Raw genomic sequence first — 25429 nt, forward strand, 5'->3', positions numbered from 1 at the left:
TCGAGTGAGACCCACAGCCTTCTGGGGTCTTCTTCATTCATACACTCATACTGGAGCGAATCATCCATATGACGAGTCATTAGGATGATGGCTTTTTCCTTATTTGCCTCTAAGGCTGCTCTATTTGCTTCCAAAGCTTGAGCTTGCTCAACAGTTAGCACGTCCTGGCTAGGCTCGAGAATCGTATCCAGGATTCCATCGGCCTTGAGATGCTGGCGGACATCACGAACCCACCTGTGATATTCAGAGCCAGTTGTTCCCAATGGAGCAAAGTCCAATTTGTTCAGGTTACTCATCCTGAAAGAGAACAAGAAATTAGGGTTAGTTTCGGAGCGTGAAAGGCTACCACGAAAACATATAAAATTTCTGAGCGTAGTCGCTTCCAAGAAATTAGGAATTTCCGAGCGTAGTCGCTTCCAAGAAATTCGATTCCAAGAGGGGTTGGATTAGATCGAAACAATGATGTGTGTGGTCGATCGTTTTCTTCTCAACAAACTCTTAAGTTTGGAGGACTCTACAAGCTCCAAGCTTGGAGTGAGCACGAACCCCCACAGTTCGGCTTTTGGTCTCCCCTATGAAGAAGAAAGGGGGGTAGAAGAAGGGAGGTTGAAAGTCCCCGAGAAAAGAAGAGAAATTGAATTTAAAAACTCTAAAAAAAGGGAACGTTTAGTAAAAAATATCTCTAAATAAGTCGCAGGAAAATTTGGCCGGAAGTGGCCGTAAAAGTTGCTGGAAATCGGCCGGAAAAAGGTTGACCGGTCGTTGACCGGAGGGTTGACTGTCGTTGACCGAGGTGTTGACGTGGCACTCTGACGCTGACGTGGGCTGCTGACTGGACGCTTGCGTGAGCGCTGACGTGGCAGGCTGACGTCAGTGGGCTGAGAGGTTGGGCTTCAGGTCTTCTGGGCCAAGCTGTCTTCTCCTGCTGTTGGGCCGAGCTGAGTTCTGGGCCTAGGGTTGACCAGATATGGGCTCGGTTGACTGAAGCAGAGGCAGATGATGCAGGCGGCGGTTCGGTGGTTCAATTGCTTCAGGCGGCCGGTTCGGGCGGTTTCAGGCCGGTTCCGGTGGTGAATTTTCGGCTCCGGTGATATGGGGTCAGGCTGCAGCTTCTGGTGGAGTATGGAGGTAGTAGGCTGTGAGGAAGACTTCGAACCGGGCAGAGAGGTTTTCGGTATTTCCGGGGGCCGGTCCGGGTATTTTCCGACCGGTTCTGGGGGCAGCGCCGCCGGTTCTGGGCTTTGAAGGCTACAAATATTAGGTTTCAGGGTTAGGGCTTCGTGCTGATAACGTGTTGTAGAGAAACTGAAATTGAGAGGAATTTGCTGTGTATTCTCATTGATAATAGGAGCCTCTTTACATAGAATCTCAATCGTACAAGGAAAGTAATCGTACATTGAATAGGAATCTAGATCCTTCTAATTTAACCCTATTACCACTAGGTCAAGTAACCTAGAGTTTGGGCCAAACACAAATAGAGATATCCTTAAACAAATCTATATTTCCTGCATCTATTATAGGAAATTAGGAACTGGATCTATAATGAATTTATAGCCCTTACCAAATGGGGTCAAAAATTAAGTGGAAGCGTGACTTTATTCATTATGGAAATTGGAAATTTCATGTCTCTTGGGCTGTGGCCTAGAGATCACTTCAAAAAGGAAAAAATGGTTTACAAAGATGTAAACCGAAGACAATACCTATGTTTACTCACCTTTCGCTACAGATCAAGATCACCCATTGAAATTTTTACACATGCCTTCACAATTCAGAGTCTTCTTATGGATGTTTATAGAAAAGGCAATCCCACCTTGTCTCTCAAACTGATTGGCTACTCAGCCATCGGTAGTCCTGGAAGGTGGTCAAGTTTTTGGTATTAAAATCCTTCGGTCGGATTCAAACTGATGACCACTAAAAAATCACTACCAAAACAATAATAATAATAATAATGCTAACCCTAATGCTAAAATATTCGAATCCGTGTCAAAGAAAGTTTCCTTTACAGTATCATTACCGTATTATATTACATCAATTTTTGACGATCATTTCTTTAAGTCGGTCACTTTGGCACATTCCGAGCTTGGTCAATTATGGGTTTCAATGAAGCTGCCAGAAAATTACAAGAGGCATCGAAAGTCTGTATACATGATCATTGAAACTCCCAACTCTCTGTTGCATCGGCCTAACAATATGGATTTGCCATTACCAAAGAGAAGAAAAATCCATTCGGATTCCATAATTACTCAACAAGAAAAGGCCTCTCGCTCCTCTTCTAGTCTCACTCCTTCATGTCTATACGATGTCTTTTTGAGTTTTAGAGGTGTGGATACACGAAACAACTTCACAGGCCATTTGCACACTTATTTAGTTCGGAAGGGAATTAAAACCTTCATAGATGACGAAGAGCATGACAAAGGAGAAGAAATATCATCTGCACTTCTCAAAGCAATTGAAGGGTCGAAGATTTCTATAGTCATGTTCTCTGAAAACTATGCATCCTCAGGGTGGTGTTTGGATGAACTTATTAAAATCCTTCAATGTATGGAGTTGAAGAAACAATTGGTTTATCCGGTGTTTTACAAGGTGGAACCCTACGAGTACGATACCAGAAGGGTAAATATGGTGAGGCACTTGCTAAACATGAGTGCAGATTCAAGGACAACATGGACAAGGTGCAAAGATGGAGGACGACTCTTAGGAATGCAGCAAATTTATCGGGGCGGACTTTCGTGGACGGGTATATTTCCATATTTCAGCACGGTTTCTTTTCAGTTTCTAATATATAGGCCGAACCCTTATACATGGTTTTCTTTAATTTTGGGTCCAAGTTACCATTGCAAAGTTGCATCTGATAAAATATTGTTTGCATTTAAATTGGCAGGCATGAAGCTAAGTTCATTAGTGAGATCGCTGAAGAGATTTCAGAACAAGTATCAAACCGCAACTATTTAAATGTGGCAAAGTATCCTGTTGGAATAGAGTCTCATGACAAGATATGGTTGGCCTTTTAGATGTCGGGGGAAGTGATGTTCGCATGGTTGGTATATGGGGTATTGGTGGGCTAGGGAAAACAGCAATTACCAAAGCTATATGCAACTCAATCGCCCATAAGTTAATTTGAAGGTTGGTGTTTCTTGGCAAATGTTAGAGCAGCTTCAGTACCCCATGGAGGCCTAGTTCTACTACAAAACAATCTTCTTAATGAGATTTTAGGGGGTCGGGAAATGGAGATGCATGACCAATGTTGATAGAGGAATCCAGGTGATAAAGGAAAGGTTAGGTAGTAAAAGGGTTCTCTTAGTTCTTGATGACGTGAATTAACTGAACCAGTTGGACAAATTAGCTGGAGGATTGGATTGGTTTGGTCATGGTAGCAGAATTATCATAACAACAAGAGATAAGCGTTCGCTAATTGCTCATCAAGTCTATGCAATATACACACCCAAGGTATTAGATAATGATGATGCTCGTAAACTTGGAATGCCTTCAAGGAAAACAGAAATCCAGATGAGTGTGCGAAATTCTCAATTAATACTGCTGTACTCTATGCTCACGGCCTTCCATTAGCTATAAACATTTTAGGTTTACTTCTCTGTGGTAAAGGTATAAATCAATGGCATGCTGCATTAGATGGTTACAGAAGATTTCCTAACAACGATATCCAAAAGTCCTTGAAACAAGCTACAGTGCATTGGAAGATCCGTTGAAAGAAGCATTTCTCGATATTGCATGTTTCTTAAACGGTAAAGAAAAGGACTATGTGATGCAAGCACTAGAGGGTTCTTACCCCAACCCTATACATGCTATTGAAGTACTTAATTGCAAGAAAAGGCCCTCGTAAGTACTGAGTTTGGTAAGATTTGGTTGCATGACTTGCTGGAGGAAATGGGAAAAGAAATAGTACTTAAAGAGTCACCCGAAGATGCTAGTAGATCGACGTAGCAAACTATGGTTTCATGAGGATGTTTATCATGTTTTAACTGAAAATACAGCTATAAGTATATATAGAACATGTATCCTTCTATGTGTGTGTGTGTGTGTATATCTAGAGCTTCCTAATCATGAAAAATAAAGTCGTATATAGTACTTGCTCTGCTAATCTTATATTTTTGTTCGTATCAGGGCTCCAATAAAGTTAAAAGGCATCAGAGTAGAGCTACGTAACTATGCCAAAAAACCCTTCAGACGACAGAGCTTAGACGACAGACAGGTTGGTTTCTGTTGTCTGATATAATTTAACGACAGACAGTGTAAAAACTGTCGTCTGAATATAGCAACATACCATGGTAAGTTAGTTTTGAGAATTAAGTTTATTTTCAAACAACAGTTATCTGTCGTTTGGTCAAAGGAGATAAATTGATTTCGTTTTGGGTCGTAGCTTCTTTTTTTTGTTTGTATTCAGACAACATATATATGTCGTCTCGTCAAAGGAGTAAATTGGCTTTGGATTTTGTTGGAACTATTTTTTTTTGGCACAACATGAAGGAATTTAGTTCCAAACTTTTAATGATTTCTCTCTCCCCGACAAAGTTATCAAACCAAAAAGAATGGTTTCGCGCTGCACATTTTTCAGATTCCCTCCTCATCCAATTTTCAGATTCCCTCCTCACCCATATCGAACTCCCTCTTAGCTTGCTTATTACAACATAACAAAAAAACAAATTGGTTTCTCTCCTTTAACCCAAGCCCACTCAGATCTCGCCTCCTAATCTCGCAGCTATGTCTAAAGCTCGCGTCGCCGTCGACATCAACGTCCTCCGCCGCAAGGATTTTCGGGACTACGAGTCCTTCATCGTCCAATGGGGGTAAGTAAACCCTAATCTAATCTGATTCCTTGATTTTTTCAATCTGATTTTGAGTTGTTGTCAACTGGGGATGAAGGGGATTAGACGAGAAAGGAAAAAAGAAGAAGAAGAAGGAACAAGGACAACGAACGGAGGAGGAGAAAGGGAGAGAAGAAAAGAAAAGAAAAGAAAAGAAGAAGATGGGAAGGGAGAAAGAGATAGAGATTTTGGGCTCGATGATGAGTTGGTCTTATGGATAGTTTCTGTTCTAAAATAGGATTTTGGTCTAGGAGTTTCGGGTACTGCAACTAGGAAGATGTGAGAATTTGATCTCATGATCTTGGAATTTCACCATCGAAATTCCAGATGTTGAAGAATTGAAAGAAGTTGGGCAGAACTTCTAGAGCCTTGTTTTCATTCTAGTTCTGGTCCTGTTTAGGATTTGAGGTGAGTGACTTCTTTACTTTACAATTTTACTTGATTTCTATATTGCTCTATTGGTTTATGCTTTGATTTCTATAATGTTGGGTATCTGTTGTCATGTGAAGAAAGCTTGTCAACAATGCATACAGATTGAAACTTTCACATAAGGGTTTCTGTACTAGTGCAGCTGCTAAAGTCTCAAGCTCCAATGGTGCTCAACCAAGCAATGTAAAGCTCTTGAATTTTTCACCCTTGTTTTATTTTTCTTGTGGTTTTCGGAGGTTCTTAGGTCCAAGATGCGAGGGAGTTGACTTGTTTGCTAATAGAGCTCGTTTGAGAGCTGTAGGTAAAGATAGTGAGAGTTCTAGTGGTACAAATGCTGTTTTGGGTTCGAGTTTTGATTTTGTTAGGGTAATGGTGAAGTGTGGAGTTGTTTTAGCAGCTATGGTTTGTGGGGTTTTGGTGTATGGGTCTAGGAGAGCTTTTGCTGTGGAGGGTGTGGTCAATGCAAGTTATGGGGTTGTTGACAAGTGCATATTGATGTTCAGAAATGCTTGGCCGAAGACGCTGCTGGTTCTTCAAGTTTTTAAAGAGCAGGGTTTGATTTTGGAGGCGCTTTTGGGTCTCTCGGCTTTTTTCTCAATGGCAGAGACTTCGATTACCACGCTATGGCCTTGGAAGGTATGAACTTTATGTGTTTTGGCCTTCTGGGTGCCTATGTTTTGATATAGTTCTGTGTTTGAAGTGTATCAACTAATTAGTGAATGATAGACTGCATTAGAATCTTGGAAGAATGCGAATGATCTAAACCATTAAAATTTTGAAAGAATGTGAGTAACTAACCTATTAGAATCTTCAATTAGCACATTTGCCTCGGAATGTATGAGCTTTTACTGGTTTTGGCCTTCTGGATGCCTATATCTAAATAATGTGTTGTCTTTGGAAAGTATCATTATCCAGTGAATTTACACACTTTAGAATCTTCATAAGCATGGCAATGATCCAAACCATTGATTTGAAAGAATGCGAGTGAGCTAACCTTTCTGAGCAACATTCAGACGACAGATATATTTTTGGTGACTGTCGTCTGAGTCACCTTCTGACGTCGGGTATTGACTGTCGTCTGAACACCAATCAGATATCAGCTTAATAGACGACAGATTTTCTTCATATCAGACGACAGTCAAAGTCTGTCGTCTGAAGGGTTTTTTGGCATAGTATACCAAGAGAAGATGAGATATGCTTGAGTGCTGAATGCTTTAAAAAGATGAAAAAAATTTCAACTTTTTATAAACATTAATGCACGCTTCTCTGGAGAGGTTAAATATCTCCCAAATCAGTTGAGGTTCCTTGATTGGCCTGGATTTCCATCACAATCTTTGCCATCCGACTTCAATCCACAAAAAACTTATCAAGCTCAATATGCCAAACAGTCACATCTCACGACTTGGGCAAGGATTCAAGGTATGCTAAGCTGTTAACTATCCATTTGCTATTTTGAAGAGCTTCTCTATTTTAAATTGTTATAGATTTGTTTTGAAGCTCATAATATTATCTTTCTTTTCTTGTGTTGCAGAATTTACAAAATTTAAAATCTCTAAGTTTTGAAAGTTGCAAATTCCTAATAGAGGTCCCTGACTTGTCTGGAATGTTCCCAAACTTGGATATGTTGAATTTAAGTTTCTGTACAGAAATTGTGGGACGGATGGAATCCTTAACAACCATGAAAGTTGGTCAAACTGCCATAAAAGAATTGCCTTCATCAATTGGATCATCTTTAATCTTCAATCTTTGTCTTTATTCTCATGCGAAAACCTTACAAATCTTCCACTCAGCATTTATGAGTTGCAAGAGCTACGGAGTCTTGGACTCACAGGTTGCCCAAAATTGGTGCTACCTCCATTTCCGAAGAAGGTGGAATACTGTAAAGTGCCAACTCCAACGTCCAGCTCAAAGATTTCACATTACGGCAAGGCAACTTCATCAGAAAGAAAAAGTCATTGTGACCGTCGTGGTGGTGATGATGATGATCAAGGTAATTTAGCGTTTCCTTCACTACGTTACTTCCTTGTGGGAGGATGCTATACTTCGGACCGTGATTTTATTGTGAGGCTGGGTTGTGCCTCCACCTTAACAGTGCTTGATTTTCCAGAAAGCAATTTTGTTAGTCTTCCCACTGGCCTTACCAAATTTATCAACTTGGAGAAGCTTTACTTGAATGGGTGCAAGAGGCTTCAAGAAGTTTCGGAGCTTCCACCAAAGTTGGAACTGTTAGATGTGAGAGACTACGTATCATTGGAAAGAATTTCAGAGTTATCAAACATTTTGAAATATCAAGAATCGCAAATGTTTGAGTGGTTGGACTTGACCAATTGCTGGAGACTGCGTGACAATCTGATTCAGGAGTTGGCAGAGAAGAAAGGTTTGTTGGTGAATGGACTGTTTGAATTCATGATCGTACTACCAGGAAGTACTCATCAAGTTCCAAAGTGGTTCAGCTGTCAAATGGATTTCAAAGGGATCGGAATGGACTGTTTGAATTTGATATTCAAGTCCTTCCTAATTTGAAATGGGAGAACACAGGATTGGCTCTATGTGTTGCTGCCGAACGGATGCTAGATTGGGGATTCGAAATATTTATCAACCAAGTACTACTGCCGATTAAAAGTTTAAATGGTCTTATCCGTCTTATTAATTGGGAACTCTATCGTGGAGCTGATTCGGCTCGTGTGTGGCTGTTTTATGTTCCGTTCGATAGAATTGATATAGGTTCGTTTGGTTATCTGCGTCCGCTGCCACCTTTTCAATGTGGAGTTAGTATTTATAAGGGGAATTTGATTCTACGCACAAAGACACTATTATAACATGGTTCCCTGGAAAAGATGCGAGACTGCACCTGGTAATGCCACAAAATGAAGAGTGTATGAAACTATCCCACGCACAGAACCTCAGGAATAGACTCGAAGCAGATCTCTTTTTGTTCGTTCTGGAGACTTTATTTTTAGTTTTATTTTTATAGATTATGCATGCTGTTTTCTCGGTTAGGACTTGAGTTGACTGCTGGATATTGTAGAATTGATTATACAGTTTTTCTTTGCTATTGGTGCTGGTTGATAACTCTCTCTTATTTTCAAAATAGAGAACGAGTATCTTTATGAAATCGAAAAGGGACTACGACAGCAAGTGGGCGAATAGCTCAAGAGAAGAAGGGCCGTCAGAACTCGAAAGAAGTATCTTTAATTGGGTTAGTCCTTCAAATTCTTCACCATTCCGAATTTGTATACCGGTTAACAACTTTTTTTTTTCTTTCTTTTTTGTTGAAAAAAAAGAACGTTTGTGTACATCTGCTATGTGTACGTTAATGGTTAGGAACTTAAGATAACACCCACCAGGCCACCACCCTTCTACAGCTGCTATGTGTACGTTTGTGTTTTTGCGCAAGTAGAACGTATGTGTTTGTATGTATAACCTATGCTTTGCCTTCACACCAAAAATTAAAATAAATAAAAATAAAATTTCTATGCTTTTCCATGCCCATGTATGAATGCTCTTTTATAGTCACTGACATGAGCCAGATACATGTTTCTTATCAGTTCGCATGTAATTAATGAAACTTTTCCCAATTGCAGGATTAAGTGAAATGGCTGGTCACAAGATTGCTACTGCTGAAAGACCAAGTGTTGTCAATGAGATCTATAGCAGCACTACCCTTGCTTTAATGCATCACTGGCCGGAATGACGACAGGAAAGTGAAGGCACTGATTCTATGACTTGCTGGATAAAATGAAAAAATCATCTTGTTGATCAAATGAGATGCTAAGCTGCTATATTAGCCCATCATGAATTTATGGACACTTTCAAGTTTCAACAGTGTTGTTTTGAACAGAAATTGTTGTTGTTTGCTTCACTGTGTTAAAATCTTCTGTACGATTTTTCTTTTGACAAATAAAAGGTTCATAATATGTAAAAGGGTGTGTCTATTGCTATCCTACTGTTTTCTTAGTTTTTTTTTTTTAGAAAATAGATAACTTCATTCATTTATCCATGGCCAGAAGGCACGTACATCAAGTGCTGTCTTACACCAAAATCATAAATGGTATAAGCTACCAGACAAAGGACAGGTGACCCTCACTGTTAACACATTCACTCACTTATTGAGCCTACCCACAAGAAAGAAAATCCTCCCTACCAACTTCCCATGAAGTAGTAACCTAGTCGCCTAGAGGCCTCAATTGGTGTACAACTAGAGAAACTAATATGAAAGTAGTAGAAGACTCAACTTCAAGTAATAGGCAAAGAAATCTGGAAAACCTAAAGCTTTCCTTTGCCCTTGTCGCTAGGGCTGGGAACTGATCCAGTGCTAGTAGGATAATTGATCTTCAGAGAAACATCATCAAGCTTCTTGTTGGCACGCTGAGTTTTGTACGTTCTTGCTTCCAAGAGGCCTACCGGACTTCTTTTTCAAAGTGAGACCAAAGTAAGATCGCTATCCTCCTCAATGAGGCCGAGTGCCTCCGCCTGCAGTGTAGGAATCTTGCCCCCCAAGATTGTTTTGAATTTCTTGGGAGAAGGATGGCTATCACCGCTACGCTCCCGTTTTTTGGAAGGCAGATCATGCTGCTTCTTCTGCATACCTGTAGGAACAACAAGATCACAGGAAACATCCATAATAAGTTCCTCACCTAGGACTCTATTACTCTCCAACCTGTGCTCCAAAGTAATACTCGCAGTCGCAGGATTGATTGCTGCTGGAACTGGATCTGTAGGAGAAGGAGGATCCGAGCTCGGACGCTCCACTCGACGAAAGACAGGCCGCTTCTTCTTTGGGATGGCCGGGGAAGTAGTGAGAAGATCTCCCTTGTTCTTAGCAGAAAAAGCAAAGGAACTCCCTGAGGTCGAAGCTCCAGGAAAGTGTAAGACCCTAGGAGAAGGGTTTACTGCATTTGGCTCCTCACAAGCAAGCCCGGCATGCGTGACCAAACCACATTGAGAGCATCTCCCTTGCAGATGCTCAAACTGGAATTGCAGGTTCAACCCTAGTATCTAGGAAGACTCTTCTTTCAAGCAGGATCGGTTTAGATATGTCACGCCCCGGATTTTGAATAACAAATCCAAATCCGAAACATGAATTAATACAACTCACATAAATACAACCTGAATTTTTTTCTCAAAACAACCACACTTCACACCTCTCAATATTACAATAAATCAAATCCTCAAGTTAATTATTACAACACACTCTCACCAAATCAAATTCTAAGGCTCAATGAGCTTAACTCACCTCACTATTACAAATGCTGTAAAACTATAACAAATACTCTAACCGGCTCGATCATCGCCCTGATTCTCCTGACCTGCAGGATTACCCGCTACACCGTTTGAATAGTGTACCGGGATTGCAACAATACAAACCCGGTAAGCTTTTTGCAAAGCTCGTATGAGTAAACGAAAGGATTGCACGATTTAAAGTAACACAATCAACTCAAGCACATTTTAATTTTGTTTTGCATAAGAATTGAAGTGTACAACGTCACTTCAAGCATCAATCAACTCACATCTCATCATGACTACTCAAAAATAAACAACTTCTTACTCAATATATACTCACAGGCTTATGATTTATTTATATAAATCATCCCATGCAGTATATTATACTTACAGGCTTATGATTAATTATATTAATCACCCCATTCAGTATATCATACTTACAGGCTTATGATTAATTATATTAATCATCCCATTCAGTATGTGATGTCATACCCAAGGGCATATGATAACTCGTTTATCCCCTAAGCAGTATGATGGCAGACAGACTAGAGCTCTAACTGTATCGTAAAGTGTCACCTGGGCCAAGGTTCACCTTACGAATGACTGCTTTTCTCAATTCACTCGACTCCTCATTTAATTCATCTCAACGACTCAACTATCGCACTTTACTCAATTACCCATTATCATAGACAACACAACATCTAAGATAAATCACATATTCCAAAGGGTAATGCTCAAAATATAACTCAGTAAATCACACCATCCAATATATATTCCACGTAAATATATATATATGTAGTCACCCACACAAGAGTGACCACTAATACCAACTATAGTTCACATGCAATAAAATCTAGAAATTCATTTTTTTATAGTTAAATACATTTTACTTACCTATGGACCGTAGTCGATCAAGTCCATATAATTTAAAACAAATATTTATTTTCATAAAACAATTTCCACAATTTCTCAATTAAATAAAATCACCGAATTTCGGTTCGTGAATGAACCATGTGCGATTTACTCACCTCGATATTCCCGCTGCGTCTTCAGTTTAACACAATACACACCGAAATCGCTCACCCAAGGGAGACCGTCAATCACCTAATCACACATGACCTTAACTTAGCCAATAACTCAAAAACATATTCAAACGACAATCCAACGGTCGGATCGAAATTAAATGATGATCCAACGGTCGGATCCTCACGGATCGCCCTTAGGATCACCCTCCAAAAATCATCACGAAGATCCAACGGTCGGATCTTCCTGAATCGTCCTTACTAACATCTTCACAATTTTATACGAAAATCCGACGGACGGATTCTCACGAATCGCCTCCCTAATCACTGTTTTGCATTTATACGAAGATCCAACGGTCGGATCTTCGCCCATGACCACACAAAGTCACTGGGACAGTCATAAGATCATCATATCAAAACTACAAGTCCATCTGACGGTCCTAACTTCACATATCACAAATCTAACGATCGAAATCGATCGAAACTTAAAAATTCATAACTTAATCATACGATATCCATAAATTGCATATAATATATCAAGATGATCGTATTGAAATATAGAATCTAAAAATGCACAGAAACTATATTTTTGACCCCCGGAGGTGGCCGGAAAGGGCCGCCGGAATTAGTGGCAGAGCCGCCGCCGACCACCGCCAATGGTGTCGGGGCCGGGCTGCTCCTCTTCCTCTCATCATGCTTAACAACTTTCATAACTACCATGTAAGCTGAAAATGACCGGAAGTGGTTGAAATTACCTAAAACAGTCGAGGTGGCCGGAAAATTTCCAGAATCCGGCGAAATTTGCAGAATCCGGCAAGGCTTGATTTCGACGTCAAAACTTCAATTTCAGGCTTCGATCCCTTCTAGAGAGTTGTTAAGAAACTCAAGGTGAACTCATTGGTTCAAGAATCACAGAAAAATATGGTCTGTAGCTCGAGATATACCGATCGAAAGCTTCGGTGGTCGGAAAAATTCCAGAATCCGGCGAGCTTGAGTTTCGACGTAAAAACTTCAACGAAACGCTTCGATTCCTTCTGGAGAGTTGTTCAGAACTTCAAGAAGAACTCACTAAGCCAAGAATCACATAAAGAGGTGGTCTGTAACTCGAGATACACGGATCGAAGGGTTGTTTGTCGATCTAAACCAGTCGAGCTCCGATGAACGTGAAATCGTTCTTCCCAGGTCTGGTCCTTCTTGGTGCTTGTTCAGAAAGTTGAGGCGAATCCAATGAGACAAGAATCAAGAGAATTGGCGGCCTGTAGCTCAAGATATCGAGATAGAACCAAATCGAGCTCAAAACGGAACCGTGTCCTCCGCCGCCACTGCCGGCCGTGTTGCGGTGCAAGGTTGCCACTGGTAGCTGCGCAAGAACGAGGTGGAACTATAGGAACTGGTCTGGTCTTGATTGGTGGTCGGTGGAGGGAGAGATGAGTTGATGAAGATTGCTCTGTTTCTTGGATGGTTTTCGGACGTGAGACAGAGAGAGTGAGAGAGAGTTGTCTGGTATGATTGAATGATTATTCAATTATGCATAATCATGAATGATGATTAAGACACCGGCCTTGAATCAAGGAACACCCTTCCTTTTAACAAAGGTGTTTGCCACCAACTGTTTTGGTTAAAAGAAAAACCGGTTATTACAAGATATGTCATGGGTGAACAAAACCCTAATCACCCCCTTCTTAAAATCCTTCTTGTCGTAGTCCAAGAAACCACCCAAAAGATTGCCAATCAACGTGAGGTTCTCAGGTTCTTCATACAGAGGTGGTATGCCAAAAACCCTAGGCCAGATCCGAAGATGTTTAAACTAAATCTCATGCAATGGCTTAACGCCATCATACTCTTCAAAACAGACAGGGCCTCGATCAAAACACTAGACTCCCCCCCTAAGAACTTTATTATGATCACGTGCAGAAGCAAATGAGAACAAGAACAGATCACCAGCCCGTTCCTGAACCCTAAACTCCTTATCCACCATCCAGGTTCGGTTGAAGTGGGACATGAATGCCTTTGGATGGATAGGCTTTCGGGTCAAAGGCTTGCCAATGAGAAAAGATTGGGAGGACCTCCGCCGATCATCACCAGATCAGGAGCACGGCCCCCTTCAGCAAGAGCAAGCGAGGCAGCAAAGCTCGCTGGTATAGCGTCAATGGAGGCCATAGGCAGAGAGAAAAGTAGGCGAGAAGAGAAGGATGCAAAAGATTGTTGAGGAAGGCTAGGAGGCCGTAGACAACTAGGGTTGAGAGAAAAACTCTCCTAAATTTTTTTTTACTATTTTCTTAGCTCATCCTACAAACATTTGAATTAACTATATTATCCAAGTGCAAAATGATTAATAAATACACTAATTTTCTAAAATTCAAATCTATTTAAAGCTCACATTTGTTTTTACATCCGACAACGCAAAGATTAATTTAATTTTAACCATCTTGGAAACTGACTGCATGGTAAAATATGGTGATTGATTGGTGTGATAAACATTGTGTTGCCACTCCACAGGATGAGAATCTTTATATAGATATTCGGATTAGATAATCTATCATCTACCACGTTATCAAATCCCTCAAGAGTGAAATTTTTATTTTTATTTTTATTTTTATTTTTTATGTGAATCATATGCACTGAGAATCAGAACTCAATTGCGTCAGTTATCAATCACAAAGGAAGTCATAATTAATTGGGATTCTTCACCTGGTTATAAAATCATGTAAGTAATCTATCTATCTAAAAGGGAAATCGACCATAAAGTGATTTGAGTCATTTGACAACATGTAATGAGTTATTCATGAAAAATGAAAGAATTTTTGGAGGTTCTATGACTTCTTAATTTTTTTAGTTAAAAATGAAATTTTTGTCCCACTCCACCTATCTCATGTTGCAAGTGAAATTTATGTTATTCACGGTATTGATTATTTCAAATAACCAACAGACAAATATGTTGTCTTTAAGATGTACAAACTACAATTACATTGCATACGAAGGCAAACTTCTGAACAGAGAAAGAGAACATACAAGAGTTGCGCAGGTGAAAAATTAGCCTCTCAACATGGATGCAGTGAGACATGGATCCACTGGCTTTGTCAAGATATTCTTTATGAGTCAGTTAGCCGTGATTTGTTAGTGAATTATAATTCCAACATTGTAAAGGTTATGAGTTTGATTTCACTGACATATGTAAGGGTGGGTGGGTTAAATGTTTTTTTTTTTAATAAAATATATATATGTATGTGTATACACACACGTATTCGATCATAAAAGCTTACAGGGAGAATTTTTCGAACAGTACCTGAACTAAAGGTCACTGTGAATTAACGTTCCTGACTTTACACTAATTACACTTTGGTACTTGGACTATAAATCTCGACCCACTTATGGTACACACCGTCAATAACTCCGTTAGTTGGCATGCCACCTCGCATATTTTGAAGGGTAAAGTTGTCACTTGACTATCCACTTTCAGAAAATTAATTTTTTTAATAAAAAAAAAAATTGGTGGTGCGATCTTGACCGTAGATCCACCTTTGAAAAGTCTATTTTTCTTTTAAATAAAAAGGAAAATAAAATGTCTTGGCTTTGGGTTTCTGGGTCTAGAAACATGGATCGAAGATGAGAAGGTGAAGAAATCCAAATTGGAATTGGAATCAGAATCGGAAGAAAGAGAGAGGGAGTGGATGATGGTGTGGTGGACGAAGGAGAGATTGTGGGAGGAGCGCTTGATGAGCACGATGGAGTCGGCGGAGTCGATGAGGTCCGTCACCAACCCAAACCAAAAGTCGCCATCGCTGCCGCGAGTTCGAGGGTCAAGTCCGTTCACGGTGATGCGGAAGAGCATAAGCAAAGCGGTGAGGATCAAGGCGGTTCACGGTGGTGGGGAAGAGCAGAAGCAAAGCGGTGAGGATCGAGGCGATTCTGGTGTGAAATTAAGGAGAGTCTTCTTCTCCTACATCTGTGTTGATTGCTTGCTTGGATTGATTAGACTGAAATAGAAAGAAAGTTCGGGAAGGTGGTCAATGCCAGCGACAGAGACGAAGAGCGACTCTGTTTCTCGAGATGCGGCAGCGCGACAAAGACAAGGAGAAAGTGGAACTTTCTGCTACTTCCAAGCAAGCACCGCAACAAGCTCGATGTTGCTCCTCCGCTTGCTACGACGGCGTTTTGGGTTGTTAAAAGCTTCGGTCTTTTGTTACTCCCAGTTAGATTGTTTTGGTGTTGATTTTGATGATGGTTTTGTGCACAGTGAGTGATCAAGTTCATGTTTTGTGCACAGGGGTCGAGTTATTAATTTGGAGATTCAAAGACTCAACCTTTTCTTCATTTGTTTATCTCCAATTTCAACCAAGCTATCAATTCAGTTTTCAATTCAATTTTCTGGGTCAGGAAACCATGGATCGAAGATCAGAACTTTGAGAGTGAGAGAGAGAGAGAAGAAGAGGAATCAAGGAAGAAGAGAGAGAAAAATTGGGTCGGTCCGGTTGGAGACTAGGGTGTGGTTACAATGCAGGGCTCGGCCCGGAGCAGCTAGGGCGGCTGACAGCGACTTGGCTTGGAGGAACGGCAGCTACAGTTTATCTGGGCTTCTGGGCAGTAGGTGAAGGCAGAGCCGAGGTTGCAGAAAGCAGGGAAATGAGATTGGAGCTGAGATTTGAGAGAGAGAGAGAGATTGAAAATACCAAACTACCCTTTATAAAATTAAATAATGACATGAGGTGAACAGAGTTATTGACGGCGTGTACCAAAAGTGGGTTGAGATTTATAGTCCAGGTACCAAAGTGTAATTAGTGTAAAGTCAGGAACGTTAATTCACAGTGACCTTTAGTTCAGGTACTGTTTGAAAAATTCTCCCAAGCTTACATGATCTCATGTGGGATACTGATTGATGTACAATACCATTGGAAAAGAAATTTTCAGTGGCTTGTATGTTTTTCACTTTTTTTTTTGCGCCATTCATTTAAATTCTTAAATAGCAAAATTACACATTAATTCATGTAATATTCATAATGAGTCATTACTTAAATAACTGCACATACTTTATTGGTTGTAGACCAAAGCAAAACCAAAAAATACAAACCCTGAAACTCATGGTAGTTCTAACCTTTTACTCTTTTTTTTTGGTCTGTAACCTTTTACTCAAACTCTCAAAGTCTCAAACATACACCAAAATAAAATAAAAAAGTAAAAACACGAACAAGACCACAACACGTATAGTGTAAGCTAGCAAACTTCAAAGCGTATCTCTTACATCAGCCCAGCTCCTTTTGGATCAATAGATCCCAAATGCAAGTAGACAATTCGTAGAGAAAAACCCAAAGCGTATTGAGACATCCAACTCGGCCAGATTGCAAGTATTTCGGAGAAAAGTACCTCGTACACAAGAAACCAAATGTACATACATGTACATTTACAAGCATAATTAGCTATAATGGGTTACGCTCATTGTACCGCCAGAGGTACTAATTCCTGCCAAAGGAATAACATACAGACACACAGCCAGGCGAGCTACAGCCTGAGCCTCGGATCACCCCCAGATCACCGCCGGCGCGCCGCGCCAAGATAGCATCAGAAGCTCCTGAAGCTGGGGACTGAAGCACATCAGTCCCACATCGAAAACAAGGAGAAGATCAGCCTCCTCCTCACCTATAAGAGGTTCTCTCCTCTCTCCTCATTAATTACGCATTTTACTACTCATTTATTGTTATGCTGTCTATATGCATTGACTGACTTAGGCATCGGAGAAGTGAAGACCGCCCAACGCGGTTTCCCTCTGACGCCCTGTCTTTCGTTTGACAGCTAGCGAAGATCACCAAATCCACAGAGTAGCGGTCCGCCCACCGGACCCGCGTTAAACGAAGTTTTGGCTACCGCCAGACTTTGAGCATTAACATTGGCGCAGTCTGTGGGAACCCTTGAACAAAAGGTCATCCCACCACAATCACCATGACTAACAGTAGCGGGGGAAACGCTGAAGAGCAGGCAGACAAATCCGCCATTCCCCAACCCTCCGACCCAGAGGTAGGCGTTCACCGCGCACTATTCAACACCTCAGCCAACCCCGGCGGTGAGGCAAATCCAAGCAGCAGCCGCCCACCGGGCCAAGATCTCACCGCTATGTACGAGCTGGCACTGGCGGACCTTCACAAGGCAAACAGAGAGCGTGAAGAGGAGCGCAGAGAAAAGGCCGAGGCCCAAAGACAAGTGGCTACGCTGATGTCACGTTTTGATGAACTAAAGAGGACACTGGAAGCCACCGCCAATCCAGCGCAGAGCGAGCAATCACGCAGCACTAGGCGTAGTTGGCCCAACACTGGAACATTGATACCAGGACCAGTCATACAGATGCAGGTACCGCTGGACCCACCTGAACTATTTGGGATGGGACCACCGCCCATACCCCAACTAATGTTGGAGCAGGAGGCGGAATCACTGCCGCACACCAACCGCTCTGAAGCTAGGGTGAGGACTGAAGGAAATCCGCCTGCGCCAAGGCGCAGACAGGTCCAGCGGAATATCCAAGCTGGTTCCGCCGGCAATGCAACCGCCCAGATACTGGAAAGGATGCAACAATTAGAGCAGAGATTAATCCGGGCGGAGTCGAGCGCTCCAGCGCCAACTCAAAATCCGCTTTTCGCTTCCAGACCTGGGCCCTTCACCGCTGCGATTCTGCAGGCTATCAGACCAGCATACGCAAAAACCCCAAAGATGTCACATTACAGCGGCATGTCTGACCCCTTCGTCCATATGGACACCTTCAAGAAGGTCACCAACAACAAGGGATTTGATGACACCACCCTGTGCCACTTATTCAGCGAAACGTTGGATGGTGAAGCAATGAACTGGTTCTTCGAGTGTCCGCCGGGATCAATTGACTCATTCCATGCGCTATCACACGCCTTCCTCTCTCGGTTCATCTTATTGTCCGCCGGACAACACAACACAAGTCAGCTGTTCGGCGTCAAGCAAGGGGCAGACGAATCACTGAAGGCATTCGTCACAAGGTGGCGGGCGGCAGCATCTCAGTGCCGCGACCTAGACAAAACAATGGCATCGGCGGCCTTCAAGCAGGGACTCCTCAAGGGGCCATTCCTCTATCACCTCAACTACAATCATCCAAATGCGGCATATGACCACGTCATGAGTGAGGCGGTCATTCACACCCAGGCGGAATTCATCACATATGGAGAAACCCCACCGCCACCAGCAACACCAACGAAGTCAACACAACCATCCTCCAGTCACCAGGAAACCGCTAATAAGACCCCTGCAGCGCCGCCAACTGACAGGAAGAGGGAGTGGCAGCAGGGCCACCACCAGAACAAGCGGCAGAAGGACCAACACTACAAGGGCAACCGCCCATCCCATGGGGATAACCGCAACAAACAAACGGAGTCCTCTCAGCGGTATGCAGTGTTTACAGTCCTCACAGCCTCGTATGAGGAAATATACAATCAGTGCAAGGATCAGATCCCACCGCCACCCCCACCAAGATACCCAAAAACAGGAAAACCAAGAAACACCGGCAAGTGGTATAAATACCAAGCGGACAGCGGTCACAATACCAACAGCTGCAATGCTCTCAAAACGGCCATTGAGACCTTGTACCGTGACGGCAAGATGGAGCAGTTCAAGGTGCGCCAACCGCCACCTGTGATCGCCAACATTGAGACCTTGGGCCGCATCAACACCATCGACGACGGTGCTCCAATCACTAGCATGTCTCACAGGGCAAGAAAGCGCTATGCACGCGCTAATCACCCAAAAGAAGTCTGCAACATCCGCTACGAGAGATCCGCCAAACTCCCAAAGTCAGGTTGGGAACCTATTACCTTCTCAGAGAAGGAGGAGCGCGGAGTGCATCTACCCCATGACGACCCATTCTTGGTGGACGCCATTCTTGGCAGATTTTCAGTAGGGAGAATCCTGGTGGATAGCGGGTCTGCTGTCAACGTCATCTTCAGCGGTTGCTACAACCACCTCAAGCAGAACAGGAAATTACTCCAGGATCACGAGCCACTGCTCAGCTTCTCCGGCGACGTCACGCAACCGCTGGGTTCCGACTACATGCGGTTAACTATTGGCACTAGTCCATGTATGGCGGAGGTACATACAGAGTTCATAGTCGTCGATTGTTTCAGCTCGTATAACGCCATCATCGGACGGCCGGCACTCAACAAGCTCAAATGCATCATCGCCGGATACATGCTTCTCATGAAGTTCCCCACACCCAACGGCACGGGCTGTGTGAGGGGAAGTCAGCAGTTGGCACGAGAATGCTATTCAAAGACTATAGCGTGGTCAACGCGCCGCCATGAAATCCTGACAGTGGGAAACCAGGCACCGCCACCAAATATCTTCGAGGACCCTAGGGATGAGGAGAAGAAGTATGTAAAGAAGGAACCAGTCAACCCAGAAACGTCGTTGAAGGTTGTCTGCATCTTGGACGAGCACCCTGAGCGGACAGTCCGCATAGGCGCCCAACTAGACCCAGAGGTGGCGGCGGAACTCACTCAATTCCTACGTGACAATGCTGCCGTCTTTGCATGGCCATACGCAGACATGCCAGGTATCTCTCCTGAAATCATCACACATAAGTTGACCATCAAACCATCCTTTTATCCCATCAAACAGAAGCGGAGGGCCTTTAATGAGGAAAAGTACCGGGCAATAGGAGAGGAGGTTGCCAAGCTCCAGGGCATTGGGTTCATCCGCCAAGTCATCTATCCCTAGTGGATTTCCAACTTGGTTATGGTCAAAAAGCCCAGCGGAAAGTGGCGGATGTGTGTCGGCTTCCACAATCTCAACAAGGCATGCCCAAATGATAGTTTCCCGCTACCCCGCATTGATCAACTGGTTGATGCAACCGCCGGGCATGAGCTCCTTAGCATGATGGACGCTTTCTCCGGCTATAATCAGATCAAGATGCATCCCAGCGACCAGGAGTGCACCACCTTCACCACCGACAAGGGCCTCTACTGCTACAATGTTATGCCTTTCGGTCTGAAGAACGACGGTGCAACTTATCAACGACTGATGAACGCCATGTTCGCGGAACATCTCGGAAAAATAATCGAGGTCTACGTGGACGACATGCTGGTCAAGAGCATAAAGGCCAGCGGACATGTGGCAAACCTCAAGATCATAGTAACCATTCTCTTGGCCTATGGTATGCGCCTCAACCCAGAAAAGTGTTTCTTTGGCGTCACCACCAGCAAGTTTCTGGGTTATATCGTCAGCGAACGAGGCATCGAAGCTAACCCGGACAAGGTACAAGCCATCCTCAACCTGGAGGACCCTGAGTATAAGGTACACGTCCAGTGCCTCCAGGGCAAGTTAACCGCCTTTTCTCGATTCATCTCCAGACTCACTGATAGGTGTGCCCCATTTTTCAAAGTCCTCAAAACGACTCACAAGAAAGTCATCGACTGGAACCCAGAGTGTCAGGCGGCGTTCCAGGGCTTGAAAGAATACCTGGCGGCAGTCCTACTCCTTTCCGTTCCTATGCAGGGAGAAACACTGTACATATACCTAGCGGTATCAGTATCAGCGGTAAGCTGCGCCATTGTCCGGCGTGAAGGCCAGGAGGAACTCCCAGTATTCTACGCCGGCAGGGGCATGAACGGAGCAGAAACAAGATACCCTCCCTTAGAGCAACTCGCTCTCGCACTCATCGTTGTCGCCAGGCGCCTCCGCCAATACTTTCAGGCCCACACAATCCATGTGTTAACCAATCAACCGCTGAGGTAGGTAATGCAGAACCCTGAACATTAGGGGTGCCTCAGCAAGTGGGCCATCGAGCTCAGCGAGTTCGACATTGATTACAAACCAAGAACCGCCATGAAGGGCCAGGCGGTAGCGGACTTCATTGCTGAACTCACCGAGCGTCAGCCAGAACCCGGCACTGAGACAGAGCCCGGAACGGAAATGGTAACCGCTGAAGAATCAGCTCCCCTACACTCAGACTAGAACCTGTATGTGGATGGTTCCCCAAATAAGAAACGAAGCCTCTCCACGAAGGTTGCTATTACTTCACAACTAAACACGCAGAGACATTAGGGCTGGCCTGGAGTCGGTTCTACACTTTCAAGTCCAGAACCCGGAACCGAGAAGAGATAATCGGTTCGGATATGTTGTTTTTTGTATCAAGAACCGATATAGAACCGAACCGATCATATTCGGGTCGGTTTCTCGGTTTTTTGGTTCCAAGATCAGTTCGGGTCCAGTGAAGGTTTTTCGGTTTTCGGTTCCAAGATCAGTTCGGTTCCACTAACGGTTCCTCGGTTTTTCCATACAGAAAAACTGTTTTTCAGCCTTTTCTAGTCTCCAGCTTCCAGTTTTCCTGATTTCCATACATACATTCAAATGATTCAATATTGCAAATACCATTCACTCATAAAACTCAACAATCAACATCAACATAACAAATTAGAAATTTCTAGCAAACTCCCAAACTCTCAAAGCATGAAACTGATGAAAGCATTAAACCATCAAACACACAAAATATTGAAACTGCATCAATTTGCAGCAAACTAAAATATTGAAAGTCTGAAACTGAGCAATTCAAAGTATCAAACTGAAACAAACCAACTAAAATTGAAATAGTTCATCAATGATTCAATATTTCATCAAAGTGCACAACTGCAAACAATCAAACATATTTCTAGCATGGCTTCCTCTTCATCAATGCAACAAGGCTTCCAGCCTTCCATCAATAGATTCAATACCAAATCTGCACACAAAATAACAAATATGCAATCAATGATATTAGGATAATTTAAAAAAAAAATTGAACTTCAAATGAAGCAAAAATGTTCAGACCTTTATGCATCCTTGATTGTTGATGAATTGCCACATTTTTTATGCCTTTTTTTCTTGGTTGTAGGGGCAGAAGCCGAAGCCGAAGCCTCAGAACTCTTGGTTGTTTTTCCACTTGGGGCAGATGCAGATGCAGCAGCAATAGCGTTCTTGGCCTTCTCAACTTTCTCTCTATCCTCTTTTCATGGTCTGCGTGATGTCAAAACTCAAAACAGTCAATCTCATATAAATTGCCCAAAGTTGTGGTACCAGATTCAAAAATAGTAAACTAAAAACATCAAAAATACATACCAGCTTCAATTTGTTCGTATGACTCCATTTCCTCCATAGTTGGAATGTACTCCAACCCCATAATATCATCAGCCTTCAACCAATTTTATAGACATATCAGTTTTTCAACTGTTTTTGGGTTTAAAGAGCTTCTGTATGGATCTATTACCCTTCTCCCAGTGCTGAAACTTGACTCACTCGCAACTGTAGACACTTGTATGGCTAATATATCTCTAGCCAATGATTGCAAGTTGGGATATTTACCTCCATGCAGCTTCTACCAATCCAAAATCTTCCAATCATCATTTTCAGCAGGTTTTTCTATAGGGTCCAGCATATATCTATCAACTTCATGTCCCACCACAACATCGTTATTCTGTTCAAGCTGCCTATTCTAGTCTTCTTGCATAACAACCTTCTTCCCACTAAGAATCCTTGCTTTGCTTCTAGTCTTACTAGTAGCTGTTTCACTAGTACTTGGACCTTTACCTTTGGTCTTGGTCTGTCCACTATGTGGACCATTAGACTGCCCATACAAGTCACACAAGTCTACCACAAGCTGCTTTACTTCATCACATTTCTTCTTGATCTCCCAATCACACAAATTCAACATTGTTTCACACAACCAACTAATGTTTCTCAATTTATACCTAGGATCTAAGACCAAAGCAACTAGGAAGAGTTGGTTCAGGTCATCTAAGTTCCCAAAATACTTGGAATATTTGGCCTTCATCTTGACTGCCATGTTGTACAAGACGTTGTCTGCTTCACTTGAATCAGGCCCTACCCCAATAGAACTGAGATCTTCAAGCTCTGCTTCAATAGTAACAATATCATGGAATGCCTTGTGTGCAGTGGGGGTAACTGAAGCACTAACATTAAGGGTCACATCGTAGAAGACTTTCAAGAACTTCACAAAAACTGCTGCATTGTCCCAATCTGCATCACTTGGTGGCCCTACCCTTTTTACAGGCACTTTCTTCTTACTCTGATTTTCAGTTTCATCATCATCTTCAACTTCCTCATCTTCATCAAAGTAGCTTTTGTACCTTGAATCCTCCTCATCCTTCAATCTTTCAAATGCTTTTTTTTAACTCCAAAGCTGTGTCCAACATAAGAAAGGTGGAATTCCACCTTGTTGGAACATCTAAGATGCAAATTTTATTGCATTCAACTTTCTCCTGCTCTACACAACTTTTAAATTCATCTAATCGTGCACCCGAACTTCTAACGTATCTCACAACATTCCTTATGCTAGCCACTGACCTCCCCATCATATTCAGTCCACTCCTCACAATTAGGTTTACAATGTGAGCCAAACATCTCACATGCATAAACTTACCTCCACAAATCGGTTTATGTCCCAATTGCACATTTTCTTCCTAAGGTAATCAATGGCATGCTTATTGGCAGAGGCATTGTCAACAGAAATTGTTAAAACCTTATCTATTGACCAATCAATCAAACACTTCTCCAAGATTTTTCCTATGGTTACACCTTGGTGGTTTGGAACCACACAAAAAGCAAGCACTCTTTTGTGCATCTACCATCCCCGATCAATAAAATGGGCAGTAATTACCATGTAGTTTATATTCTGGCAAGAAGTCCAAGTGTCTGTTGTCAAACACACACAGTGAGACTTCAATTCTCTCTTCAACTCCTCCTTCTTGGCATTATACAAGTTTTACATGCCTAGAAAGGTTTTGACTATGACTTTCCTACATGGAACTTTAAACAAGGGCACAACAACACTGTAAAAATACCTAAAACCCGGTTTTTCAATGAAACTAAATGCAAGTTCATCGACAACTATCATATGAGTTGCAGCTTCCACACAATTATCTTGTGACCAATTCACACTAACCAAAGTACTCCCACCTGTTCTACCATCACTAGTCAAAACCTGTTGACCGAATTCTACATTAACTCTACAGGGTATCCCTTACACACTATCTCAATGTGTTTCCTAAGAGAAGATGTACCATTTTCATATGAATTGCATGCCAAATAAGTCGGACAGTACTTACATTGAGCTCTCTTAGTATGGCCAACCACTTTCTCCACTCCATCAATAGTCTCAATTAAAGGATGATCCTCCTTCGTGAAGTGATCCCATACGTCCGACCTCTGCTTGCCTTTCTTCTTCTCTCCTCTTTTTCTCTTGGTAGCAGAGCTCCGAGCAGTAGAAGCTTTGGTTGCTTTCGTCGATTTTGGAGCAGCTGCTACTTGTTCTATTGTGGTAAATAAAATCCATCATCATGTATTGGCTCCCCTCTATAGCAATACATTACATAAGTTTCGATCATGACTTAAAAACAAACAAAAAATGATTTTGTAAACAAACAACCAGCTGACTCCAATATTAGTCACAGAAAGCCCCTAAAAACAAATAGAAACAATTATGCAAAAGCTATAAACTTGAGAGTTCATTTCCTATAATTAATCAATACCATTTGCCCATGTTTTAAGCAGAATCTATACAATTTGAGAAGACCAGAAATGGATAGAGAGAAAACTACCTTTTAAAACTGGGTTTACTGCTCTAAGTACAGGCTTCTCCTTGTTGAAGCCATGGCGAAAGAATGAAAGTCAAGTGCCTCAGAGTTTTGGTTGCACAAAATCTAAAAAAAAAAAAAGATTAGGTTCTTCTATAATCTATACCGCAATAGAGCACTAGCAGTAGTAGCAGTCATATATCATCACCACTCAAAATGTTAAAATGGGAAACAAATCAGCCATCTTTTTCACGTTGGAGCAAGAAAAACAAAGAAGAAAAAGAAAACACTAATGAGATTTGCCTCTGTATATGGAAAGGATCGATTGGTAGTAAACTAATCATGTACTATATGAAATGAT

General features: G+C 42.2%; 2 protein-coding genes, 1 long non-coding RNA gene and 1 pseudogene across 3 annotated transcripts; 3 read left to right on the plus strand and 1 right to left on the minus strand.

Moving 5' to 3' along the window:
• Positions 1-2118: 2118 nt before the first annotated feature.
• Positions 2119-3123, plus strand: LOC133742103 (disease resistance protein RUN1-like). The gene is made up of 2 exons (XM_062169791.1): positions 2119-2737; positions 2882-3123. Exons 1-2 carry the CDS (start codon positions 2538-2540, stop codon positions 3009-3011), a joined length of 330 nt encoding a protein of 109 aa, XP_062025775.1. The 5' UTR covers positions 2119-2537; the 3' UTR covers positions 3012-3123.
• Positions 3035-3841, plus strand: LOC133744252 (disease resistance protein Roq1-like; annotated as a pseudogene).
• A 2699-nt stretch (positions 3842-6540) lies between these two features.
• On the plus strand, positions 6541-7607 carry LOC133742965 (uncharacterized). The gene is made up of 2 exons (XM_062170690.1): positions 6541-6671; positions 6784-7607. Exons 1-2 carry the CDS (start codon positions 6630-6632, stop codon positions 7249-7251), a joined length of 510 nt encoding a protein of 169 aa, XP_062026674.1. The 5' UTR covers positions 6541-6629; the 3' UTR covers positions 7252-7607.
• A 2688-nt stretch (positions 7608-10295) lies between these two features.
• On the minus strand, positions 10296-13119 carry LOC133706862 (uncharacterized). The gene is made up of 3 exons (XR_009844759.1): positions 12253-13119; positions 11504-11579; positions 10296-10576 (listed from the first exon to the last, which is right to left on the minus strand). It is a non-coding gene; the product is annotated as an uncharacterized LOC133706862 (long non-coding RNA).
• Between the last annotated feature and the right edge of the window lie 12310 nt (positions 13120-25429).

The sequence above is a fragment of the Rosa rugosa genome, chromosome 4 (assembly GCF_958449725.1).
Source record: "Rosa rugosa chromosome 4, drRosRugo1.1, whole genome shotgun sequence".
In the NCBI taxonomy this organism is placed as follows: domain Eukaryota; kingdom Viridiplantae; phylum Streptophyta; class Magnoliopsida; order Rosales; family Rosaceae; genus Rosa; species Rosa rugosa.

Excerpts from the sequence above, each read along its gene's own strand:
- LOC133742103 (XM_062169791.1), top strand. The coding sequence starts at position 2,538 with ATGTATGGAGTTGAAGAAACAATTGGTTTATCCGGTGTTTTACAAGGT. Across the intron at positions 2,738-2,881 it reads GGGCGGACTTTCGTGGACGG|GCATGAAGCTAAGTTCATTA; the intron begins GTATATTTCCAT and ends TTAAATTGGCAG.
- LOC133742965 (XM_062170690.1), top strand. The coding sequence starts at position 6,630 with ATGCCAAACAGTCACATCTCACGACTTGGGCAAGGATTCAAG. Across the intron at positions 6,672-6,783 it reads GACTTGGGCAAGGATTCAAG|AATTTACAAAATTTAAAATC; the intron begins GTATGCTAAGCT and ends CTTGTGTTGCAG.